This window comes from Engraulis encrasicolus, chromosome 14 (assembly GCF_034702125.1).
Source record: "Engraulis encrasicolus isolate BLACKSEA-1 chromosome 14, IST_EnEncr_1.0, whole genome shotgun sequence".
Taxonomy (NCBI): domain Eukaryota; kingdom Metazoa; phylum Chordata; class Actinopteri; order Clupeiformes; family Engraulidae; genus Engraulis; species Engraulis encrasicolus.
Window position 1 is genome coordinate 54,879,877 of NC_085870.1, and position 11,953 is coordinate 54,891,829.

Here is an 11,953-nt window from a genome sequence, read left to right on the forward strand (position 1 = left end):
TGTGTGATTTTGTCCAGCATGTGTCTGTTTTCAACAGAAAGACCACCTCCCCAACACTGAATGGCAAAGGTGACCACACTTTGTATGCAAGTTAGATGAAACAGTCATAAAATCACTGTTTCAACCTGCTTCACCTAATTTCCTAAATGCTCTTGGTGTGTAGATGTGATGTAATGTGTGCAAAGCCATTTCCCACCCTTCTACTACTACACTATGCACTAATCAGGGCTTGATACTGGCACCTGCCAACCGATCAAATGCTATTAAAACTTGACTGTGGCAGTCAATAATCTTAATGTCACTAGCCAATTTGGCAGGTAGCTTGTTCTTTGGTATGACATCAGAATAACCTACAGTATAGTGCACTTTGCCCCTTGTGTATCAATAGTTTGTATTTAAGTTCAAGAAAAAGCTCAGTTACTCAGTTTCTATTTGCTTGATTTATTTCCATGTTGAAAGCTGTGCAGTCATCTTCTAGCTTTAGCACCTCATCTTTTGAGGTTAGATGTGCAGTGTCATGGTAAAGAAAAACAATATATTTTTGGCTAGTAGAATAGCTGAATGGCTAGTGACTCAGGAAAACTACTAGCCACAGTGGCTGGCAAGCAAAAAAAGTTAGTGTCAAGCCCTGGTACTAATCACATACTCCTCCAGGGACTGTACGCAATACCCTGTTAACTTCTGGATAAAAACATAAGTTAAGTGTAGTGTAATGTGATGTAAAAGAATGCTCATGTAAACACCAGCATAAGTGGGGATGCTGTTGGCAGTAGAAAGCAGCAAGGTATTTCAGCAGTGGAGTAACTATGAAGACATTAAATCCCAAATAAACACAGATAAATTTGTCAGAATGGCCATGTAAACATAAGCAAACATGGAAGAGAATTCAATTTTCATCTTCACGACAAACTCAATACAGCGCAACAGACAAAATCATAGTTTATATACATTTTATTATTTTTTTACATACAGGGATCACATGAGAAACATTTTAAATTAAATTAGTGTCGTACACAGTGTTGTATGTCTTAAACATAAATAAAAAGCTACAGTTTATTTATCTTTAAGTTATATTTATTAGATCTATATAGTTATATTTATTATACCTATATACTCTTATTTCTAGCAGGGCACGTGTCACCTCTGTGTCGTCATGGAGGCAGAAGAGAAGGGGACGGTGACAAGACAGGGTGGTGACACCCACAGGCAGGAGGAGGAGTAGCACCCTCAGGGATACAGTGCCATAGAGAGGGGAGCAACACAGGGGAAGGAGGAATTGAGGAGAGTTAAAGGTGGAATACAATAGAGGAGAATTACAGGAGGGATACAGGGGAATTACAGGAGAGACACAGGGGAAGGGGACCGGGGGTGGGGGGAACGGAGGGGGTCGGTTGGAGGCAGACGAAGTTTCAGAAGCAGGATATAAGCACACACGGTAGGAAGAGGAATCGAAGATGTGCAGGACAGGGGAAAGGGAGTCGTACCACAGCGGTGGACCAGGGTGGTGTGGCTGGTTACCTGCAGACACACCTGAAGGCCGCAGGGGGGCAGTAGAGGCAAGAGAGCATGCAGAGGCAAGAGGAGGCATTCAGTTTCTAACATCATGATAATAAAAACGAGAAGAACAAAAACCAGAGTCAGTAGCTAGGCAATCCAGGTCATGCTTAAGAACGTCATAGGTTATATCTATTTGTAATTCAGATAGATAATTTAATTTAGATAGAAATGGCTGGAGAGTGAGGAGAGAGGGGGATGCTGGGAGGGTGCAGCGTTTAGTGATTACGTCATTCCTATATCTGAAGACACAGCAACCGCTTCAGAGTGCAAAGCCAGGGTGACCTATGACCTATGGCCCTCGACCCCAGAAGCAGGAAGCACAGCAGGTGCTCTACAGGGAGCGGGGGCATCGGGGCGCTCTGGGTAACGGTAGGTAACCATGACAATGGGTCTGTGAGCTACAGAGACCCCGAACATCAGTGCAATGACAACAGGAGCTCCCTTTCATCCCATCCAGTCAGTCCAGACGACAGTCCAACACTCCTCAAAAAACATATAAAAAAGAGCACACACACACACACACACACACGCACACACACACACACACACACACACACACACACACACACACACACACACACACACACACACACACACGCACACACACACACACAACCAGGCTTCAAGGTCCCCACTTAGGGAAGAGGTTGTTTCAGTGAGACGAGGCAATATTCCAGCTCAAACAGCGTCATCATGGTAACGTGTGCACGTGTGTTGGGTGAAGCCATCGTTACCGGTAGCTTCTGCAGCTAGCATCAGCATTCATGGTAACAACATCTGTGCCAACATCAGCAACTGTGTCCAACATCCGCATCCATGGTAACGTTAGCATTTCTCTGCATTAGCGTGTGAACATTAGCATTAGCGTTAGCATAACGCGGCAGGCGAGCGGACGGCTGCCAGTGTCTACTTCTTGTTAGGGGCGATCTTGTCTTGGCTGGGCCACGCGGGGATGTAGTGTCTGGGCAGCGTGCCTTCCAGCAGCCGCTCCATCCACAGGTTCAGCCGGTCCAGCTTGTGGTGGATCTGCAGGGTGGTGGGCCGCTGCCGAGAGCTGCGTGATCGTGAGCTCGAACCTGAGCGGGAGCGGGAGCGAGAGCGGCGGCTGGAACTGGAACTAGACCGCGAACGCGACCGGGAGCTGCAGCTATTGGATGAGCTGTTGCTGCTGCTATTGGCGGAGCACCCGGAGCTAACTCCGCTAGCAGAGTTATCGTCGTCGTCAGAGCGACTGTGGTCGGCGTCATCTCGGTCCCCGGTGAATACGGGTCGGAACAGACAGAAGTATTTCTTATGGCCGTTCATGGCCAGCACGTAGCCCGTGTAGTCAGCCTTTGCCTTGATCCCGCCCTCAGAGGTGGAGTCATCCTCTTCCTCATCGCGCTGGTCGGCCAATGAGGCGTCAGGGGAGGAGTCTAGCAGGCTGCACATCCAGTTGTGGTGCTTGTCCACATTCAGGAAGGAGTAGTGGAGACTAGGGCTCCTGCAGAGAGGACATGCACACACACGCGCACACACAGTGTTACTATCAAGAAGGAATAGTGGAGACTGGGTCTCTCTCTCTCTCACACTCACACTCACACTCACACTCACACACAGTGTTACCATCAGGAATGAAAATGGAGACTGGGACTCTCTCTCACACACACACACACACACACACACACACACACACACACAGTGTTACCATCAGGAATGAAAATGGAGACTGGGACGCTCTCTCTCTCTGTCACACATACACACACACACACACACACACACACACACACACAGACACAGACACACAGTGTTACCATCAGGAATGAAAATGGAGACTGGGACTCTCTCTCTCTCTCTCACTCACTCACTCACTCACTCACACACTCACACACTCACACACTCACACACTCACACACTCACACACACACACACACACACACACACACACACACACACACACACACACACACACACACAATATCATACCCTGAAAAGGAGTAGACCTCTTTAGCGAACTTCTTGAGTAGTGTTTGTTTGGCTGCATCTGTCAGCACCAGCACGACATTCATGTGACCCGGCTTCAGCTTCACCAGGTTACTGGTGTACGTCACATCAGTCAGCTCTGTGACCTCCACAAACGACTTCTTAGGAGCCCGGCTACACACACAAACACAAAATAGTATTAGACACATAACATTAGAGTTCAGCTTGACCGTGTTACTGGTGTACATCATGTCCCTCAGCTCAGTCACCTCCACAAATGGCCTCTGAGAAGCTCTTCAAAAAGTGGAGAAGACGCGCTCACACTAACGCTACTTAACAATTCTTAAACTGGGTGCTGAATCCCACAAAAACTTGAATGAATGAATGAAGCGAAGGACAGCACTCTTTAGATTTCTTCTTTGTTCGCCCACTCTGAGAAGCTCTGCCACACACACGCACACGCACACACACACGTCTCTGGTCTCCTTCACACAATACTCAACTACACAAAGTTCTTCTTGTGCGTTCAGCTACACACACGGGACACACACAGGGGACATTTGACAAGATGTCTGGTCCCCAGTCCTGTACACCATACACAGCTCACTGTGAGCTACAGTATGTTTCCATGGTATGTGTGTGTGTGTGTGTGTGTGTGTGTGTGTGTGTGTGTGTGTGTGTGTGTGTCTGTGTGTGTGTGTGTCTGTGTGTGTGTGTGTCTGTGTGTGTGTGTCCGTGTCTGTGATCTGAACGTGCTCTCTGTGACGGTTGTCCCCTCTGCTGAGGTGGACGACCTGTACCTTTATCTGTGTGTGTGTGTGTGTGTGTGTGTGTGTGTGTGTGTGTGTGTGTGTGTGTGTGTGTGTGTGTGTGTGTGTGTGTGTGTGTGTGTGTGTGTGTGTGTGTTACCTGTACCTGTACCTGTGTGTATGCGACGGTGTGAACCCAGCCATCCTATTTTTATTCATTTTATCATGATGTTTGTGTGCTTTTCCTGCGTTAATATCCTGCAGTAACCTAGGTGCACATAGGTGCTGTGTAACTTCTCTTTAGTTGCTGTTTTTGTATGTTTAAGTGATTTCATTTGTTTTGGGCCGAGTTAACAGGAACACTCAGCTGACTCAACTGGCAGCGCAATTGTTACTTAACAGAGCCTGATAGGTGGAGCCATATGATTGACTAATTGCTTGAGTGTCTGATCTACTTAAATCCCTGTGAGAGAGTCAGGAGGCTCATTCTAGTTTTGAAGCACGTGTGCTGTAGGGCCCAGTTCATTAGAGCTGTTGGGTTCTTTTTGGTGGCTCTTTGAAAGTCGACTGTTTGACTCCACCACGTTCTGTTCTTTTTGTTAATTTACTTTTTTTGTTTGTTTTGTGTTTACTTACCTTTTTGTATATAGTTTTGTACACTTTATTTGGGACTTTGGTTTAATAAATACCCATCATTTTTTAGCCCCTTACTTTTATCACTGCATATGTTTAATTTCTACTGGCCACTATTCTACACCACAACATTTGGTGGCAGTGGTGGGATACCAGTGTGCCCTGGAAAAATTGCTGTGACAGTTTTAGTTTATCTTAGTTTTTCTTTGAACTTTTTGTTATTGGCCATGGATGAAGAGCAGAGGAGGACTACCTGGACGTCTCGGTTCCCTCTGATGAGGTGTTAGTCTCCTTTGGTTTCGGCTTTGTCGGTTTCTCCTCTCCAGACTCACTGCTGATGAAACAACATCACATATACATAAACAACAACAACATGTATTTACATAGGTCCATAAATATTCAGACATCAGCACAATTTTCAATCTTGTTGGTTCTAAACACCATCCCCATAGACTTGAAATGAAAGAGACAAGATGAACTGTAACAGCAGACTTTCAGTTTTAAAGGAACAGCCCACAGTGTTTCAATAATAAAGAATGTTCTTCTCTGACCCGAGATGAGTTCCTCTGGATCTGACTCATCTTCTAATAGGGAACACGTGGAAGGATTTGGTCACTCCTAACTTAAGGCACCTCTTGCGTCCGTCGACAAAGCTGAGCAAAGCTAATGCTAACGAATTTGCGCCGCGCGCGTTGCTGACTGGAGTCACGTCCGAAGACGAGTCAGATCCAGAGGAACTCATCTCAGGTCAGGGAAGAACATACTTTATTATTGAAACACGGTGGACTGTTCCTTTAATATGAGGGTATTTACATCAAAATCAGAACAGTTTCTGTATGTGCCTCCCAATTTTTAAGGGATCAAAAGAAATGGGAAAGAATAGCATTTATATAATCAAACTTTCACTTTTTAATATTTGATAGAAAATACTTTCCAGCCAAATACAGACTGAACATTGGAATGTATAGACACCATTAGACACTGGGTTTTATCCCTGGTGATGCTGTGGCAGGTCCTTTACTACAACATTCTTCAGTTCCTGCTTATTCTTGGGGTATTTTCCCGTAGTTTTGCCTCAAGCGTACTCAAGTGAGGTGATTGACTAGGCCACTGCATAGCATTCCACTTATTTGCCTATAAAATGGTTTGGTTTTATTTTATATCCGTTGTGGTGGAGTATAGAGCCAAAAGCTCTGTTGCTGTCCAAATATTTCTGAGCCTAATTGCAGCACAATATCACAACTATATATATTTAAACTTGGCCCGTAATGGTGCACTGTATTCGTACCGAACCGAACCGAAATGACCTTCAGTACGGTACAGTGCTGTACCGAACGGTACAGTAATATGCTGTTTATGTTTTTACTGCCTGCTGCCCCTACAGCAGTAGGGGGACCTGTGCCCGATTGGAGGAGTAGCTTAGTGGAAAAGTGTACTGCTAGCAACCAGCAAGGGCTTGAAGTAGGCTATGCTTCCCTCTCACTAAAATATGCAGTTTGGGAAAACTTGGTGATATATGCAACGCGCCAAATCGCTTTCAGATGACATGGAACAGCGGTCAGGAGAGCAAACGAGGTTGGGGTAAATTTCCCACTGTCCAGCGACTACACAGCAATATGGGTGCACAGCAATGTCTTGTGCGGGGAAATAGAGGATTGTGCTTCGTGAGAACTTTTGAAAGTGCTATTACTTACACTGATGGAATGTCCGCAAAGTAGCAGTTTTCACTGCAATGCCGTGTATTATCAATACATCCATTTGACAACGTCTTGAATTGATAGTTGAGCTTTAATCTTCGTCTTAACAGTTTCAAAACACACATGAACTAATTAAAATAGCAACTAGTGACATAAAAAGGTCCACATGTCTGCCGGAGTAGAGAGAGAAGACGTTTGTTTTCCACAAGCTCTGAGAGAAACTCAAGTGGAGTCTAGAGTCGCTATGGAAACCGACTTTGTGAGTCTGCCTTTCTTAAAGCGACAGTACACATTTGATCTAAGGACAACCTTTGCTATGAGTTCTACTTCTGTTAACTTCCCTACATAACATTAATCATTTTAAACATTCTGAAAGGTTTTGTTTTACCTACTGTTTATAATGAATTCATTAAAATGTAAGAATTAAAAATAAGAATAAATTAAAATCCACTGTAAATAGGGCTAGAGTTTAGAAAATAATTTAGCTTATTAATAAAATGCAGCACTTTGAATGTATTTATTTTATTGGTCATTTTGACAATTTGTGGTGCAATAAACCACGCACTGAGGAAGAAAATGGTTTTGCGATTTTTTTTTACCATATACTGTACCAAAAATGACCGAACCGTGACGTCAAAAACCGAGGTACGTACCGAACCGTGATTTTTGTGTAGCTTTACACCCCTAATTTAAACAGATAAAAGGAGCACAGTGGTTAGTAGTGTGTACGTGTGTGGTTAGTAGCACAGTGGTTTGATAGATGTCGCTGTGTGCCATCAGCTGGGGGCGTAGAGAGTGTAGTGCACCTGAAAGTGTGTGTGTGTGTGTGTGTGGGCTAGGAGTTTGTTTCATACCCGTCAACCCTCCCTTTTTTCACAGGAAACACCCTATTTCTGTCTTATTTCCCACTGTCTTCCCGATTTTGTATTTTCCCGCAGATATGCTGATTTTTCACAATATTTCATTCTTTTTCATGCTAGATCCTTTTAAAACATGTAATGCACAGTGGGGGATTTTGGACAGGACTGTCAGGAGTTGGCCTATTGTAAATTGTAATTTGCGTAAAATTTGGGAATTTAACCAATTTTTTAAGCTCAAAGTTGACAGGTATGGTGTGTGTGTGTGGGGTGTGTCTGTGTGTGTGGAGGGGTTAGGATTAGGTATGTGTGGGTGTGTGTGCGTGGGTTAGTGTGTGTGCATGGGTTAGGTGTGTGTGTGTGTGTGTGTGTGTGTGTGTGTGTGTGTGTGTGTGTGTGTGTGTGTGTGTGTGTGTGTGTGTGTGTGTGTGTGTGTGTGTGTGTGTGTGACCTGAATGCCTGGATGATGACGGTTCCAAACAGGATGAAGAGAGCAGAGAAGATCAGAGACATGACCGGCATCATCTCCCGCCTAAGAGGGAGAGAGGATCAATTCATAATGAAATATGACTATATAATAATATGGTAATCACCTCACACATAGTAATACAATATTATATAAATATAACAAATACATTATTATTATCATCACTACTACTAATCCAAACACTAGAGATCAGAGAAATTATGAGAATCATCTCATGATATTAATATAATATAACAAATATATCATCATCATCATCATAATTATTATTACTAGCCCGAACACGAGAGATCAGAGACAAGATAAACATAATGTTTCTGATTTATTTACATTTAGGATAAACCCCTTCTCTAATTTATACCCCTACCCCTTGCCTCTTGAAATGGGCTTGAATGCAACCCCAACAAATTGGCCACACCCCTTCACCAATAACGGAATGACACTCACAGCATTCAAAAGCAGACCCTCTATAGTTAAACCAACAACAACTTTACGACGTCTATGCATCCAATTACTCCAAGTTACCATTAACAGCTATTTTGTTCATGTGGATTTTATGAAGAGAATGACCATTACTTGTTGGGACAATGTTAAACTTCATACAATACAACAGTTATCAAAACTTAATCATCGTAAATTACAGAGAAAATACATGTGTGATTCTTTTGTGGATGCCACCATTTTTTAAAGGGATTAGCAATGCATCCATTGTACCCCTTAATTTTCTATGGCAGCTGTTCTCAAACTTTATTAACTTACTTATCTACTTATATTATATTACATTACATTATATTACTATATTGTTATGATGAATAATAAGTTAGGGCCTATTTTCAGAAAGTTGTGGCCACTGAGGGGCCTCCTAAATACTGAATATGAAATTAGCATGAAACAAGCCAGCATTCACAGCTCAGAGAAATATGCATTAGCCTAATACTAAATGCTCTATTAGGAGGAAATAGCCAACTGTAGCAAGCCAAAACGGAAGTTTCCTCTCACAATCTACTAAAAACTGATTTCAAATATACACTTTGCACATACATCCACACCATAAGCATGAAAATGCACCATATCACAATGGCACATAGAAAATGTAACACTGTACCTTGCGGCTAACTCGCGCTAAATAATTTGCAGTAGAAAATTATCCCCTCGATTGAAATGACACAATGTTTTAACATAAATCCTGCCTAAAGGACTGTCCACACCGAGCGGAATTTCCGCGCGGATATTCGCAGGCTATTCGCAGGCTTGTTTCATGCTAATTTCATATTCAGTATTTAGGAGGCCCCTCATTGGCCACAGCTAGGGGCTAGGGACATTTTTAATAACTCTCCCCTTTCCCCTTTCACATGTGCTCCTTCCCCACAAGAGGAGAGTAGCCTAATATTAAAAAAGGGATGGTAAAAATAGCGGGAAATAGCCTACATTTTAAAAACCATGGGAGTGGAGCAGATGACGAGGTGACTCGTTTCGATACAGCTGATGGCGAGGCAGGTGCTTGGAATTTCGGTACAGGGTATTTTTGTCTGTAAATTTGTAACCTACGAATTATGCCAACTGCAGAATAATTTAGTGCGCACGTAATCAGGCGCGCCTCTATCGGATGCATGTAGTAGAACTTTTAGGGCGACTGACTTGACAACCAAATGCGATAGAACTGACGACTGACTCTTGACTTGATAAACAAATGCGATAGAACTAACGACTGACTCTTGACTTGATAAACAAATGCGATAGAACTAACGACTGGCTTTTGGCCATAACGCCAGTTCGCTTAACTTAGTCGCAAGTTTGACGCCTGACAGGTTAGAGGGAATTAGTTGCAACCCCATCAGCCAATCAGAAAAGAGGATTCAGTTGCGTAGTCAGATAAAGCTTTATAATTAGTGGAACATCCTTTTTTTCAAGGTCAAAGTTGGCAGATTTCCTATTCATTTCTCCATAGGGAGACAATATCTGAGATACAAGGTGAATAGGGTAAAATTTTAAACTATGACAAACTTTCACAGTTGGTAACTCACATTCGGACAAACAATTTTTGTATTGCAAGTTTTCTGAGATATGATGATGAAATATGCAAATTAGGTCATATGTACTGATATATGTGATAAATCTGTGGCAACAGACCAAGCATAAAAATGAAATTGCAATAGTCATGGTTCATACATTATATTGATACTTGAACCCCTCTGCATCACAAATCAAAAATCTACTTTCATCAATTCAGTGGAACATACTTTTCCCAAGGTCAAAAGTATCCGATTTTACCCACTGAATGGCAAAATGCATTGGAAATCTGCTACTTCTGACCTTCAAAAAAGTATGTTCCACTAAAGTGATGAAGGTAGATTTTTCATATGTGATGTAGGCTGGATTAAGTATCAATAAAAAGTGTAAATCAATACTTTTGCAATTTGTTGTTTTGCCCGTTGTTGCACAATTTATCACATATTTAAGAAGATGTGATCTCATTTGCAAATGTAATCATCATATTTCAGACAACTTGCAATACAAAAAATATTTGTCTTTGCTTGAGTAAATGACTGTGAAAGTTTCAAATTGATATCTCATCGTTTAAAATTTCAGCCTATTCCCCAAGTAATGTCTCCCTATGGAAAAATGAATGGGAAATCTCCAACTTTGACCTTGAAAAAAAAGTATGTTCCACTAAATATCAAGCTGTAGATTTTATTTAGACATACCTAGGGATTACAAAAAACTTGGAATGATTACTATTCCAATTTGTCCCGGGTCACACGCTAGATTGACTGGCCTATATGGGGCGACCATGTTTGTAAACTTTGTTAGAAGTAGGCTATAGATAGTGGTGTAATTTTACTTGTAGTCATGAGGGCCAGCCACTGCGCCGTTAACTGTCCTTGGGGACTCTTATATGCTCTCCAAAATATTCCAGAGGTTACGTTTTGTCGGAAGTGCAGTTACGCACGACCGCCGTAACTTCTGGCTTCTGTGGAAACGGTTGTAGCCTTAAACTACAACTATGGCATTTACTCTATGCACCTGTAAACAACTGACATGGTAGCCTTGAGCCACGGCTAGAGCATCTATGCTCTCTACAAAATACCCTATGAGACAGCTTGCGCGTCTTCTCAGTGCTCCTCGTGAAAACGTCAGTGTAGCCATTTTCCTTCCCATTTATCCTCCACCTGTTCTTCCTCGGGTTTCTGTCTCAGGAAAACCCAAACGTGTCCACAGTGCTCCCTCCGCTAGATGACTTCTTGTTCGTCGTCGCATTGGTTTATTTTAACATATGTAGCCTAAACACAACTCTTTGGGTATGTAAATACACCCTCTATACACACGATTTCTATATCAATAAAAATGTATTTTGCCAATAATTTAGAGACCCCTTCAACATTTCCCAAATCATATTTTAGGGGGATCAGGGGGTCGAAACCTGGTTGAGACGATGGTTTCCTGGTTTCCTTCTCTGTATGAGGAGGAATGCAACGGAATAGGTGCAGACAGCATATGACCACGTTGGTCAGCACGGCTTGAAAGGATTCTGCCTACATTAAACATCATGGATAGGCCTAACTGGCTTTATTGCACTACAGATTTCGTGTTGACTTGTTGAGTGGGGAGTTTGGCAGCGAGCAGACTTCAAATGCATTTCCTTCAGATCTGTCTCCGCAAGGGCAAAACCGAAGTTGTGCTTAATATTTCAGCCTACTATTGTTGACTTTTTTGCGGCAAATAAATGAGAATAAGGGCGTCATGGATGTTGAATTTGACATTTGCCTTCAAGCTTCCGTGTCTCGGCACCCTTAACAGTTACAGGCCATTGAGGGTGCAATAAAGCATCAGACAATATCATCATTGGCTCTCTTTATCTTCAGAAGTGGCCCTTTGCATTCGCGCAGACGGACAATCGCGGAAACAGAGCGAAATAAAACGCGGAAAACTGAAAAATCGCTCCGCAGATGTTTTTCGCCGGTGTGGACGTTTTTTTCGCTTTAAGCTTTTTCGGAAATCTGCTTTCCTCGGCGG

The 11,953-nt window shown here is 42.8% G+C and overlaps 1 protein-coding gene across 2 annotated transcripts in view; it reads right to left on the reverse strand.

Moving 5' to 3' along the window:
- Positions 1-955: 955 nt before the first annotated feature.
- Positions 956-11,953, reverse strand: part of LOC134462911 (dnaJ homolog subfamily C member 16-like) — a 24,776-nt gene continuing 13,778 nt past the window's right edge. The window contains exons 13-16 of one of the 2 annotated variants that reach the window (XM_063216171.1): positions 7,907-7,987; positions 5,155-5,232; positions 3,523-3,693; positions 956-3,040 (exon numbers count right to left, since the gene is read on the reverse strand). In XM_063216171.1, coding sequence (XP_063072241.1) covers positions 2,464-3,040; positions 3,523-3,693; positions 5,155-5,232; positions 7,907-7,987 — 907 coding nt within the window. In that variant the 3' untranslated portion in view covers positions 956-2,463. Of the gene's footprint in view, positions 3,041-3,522; positions 3,694-5,154; positions 5,236-7,906; positions 7,988-11,953 lie in introns of both variants that reach the window. The other variant, XM_063216169.1, reaches the window with a different exon arrangement.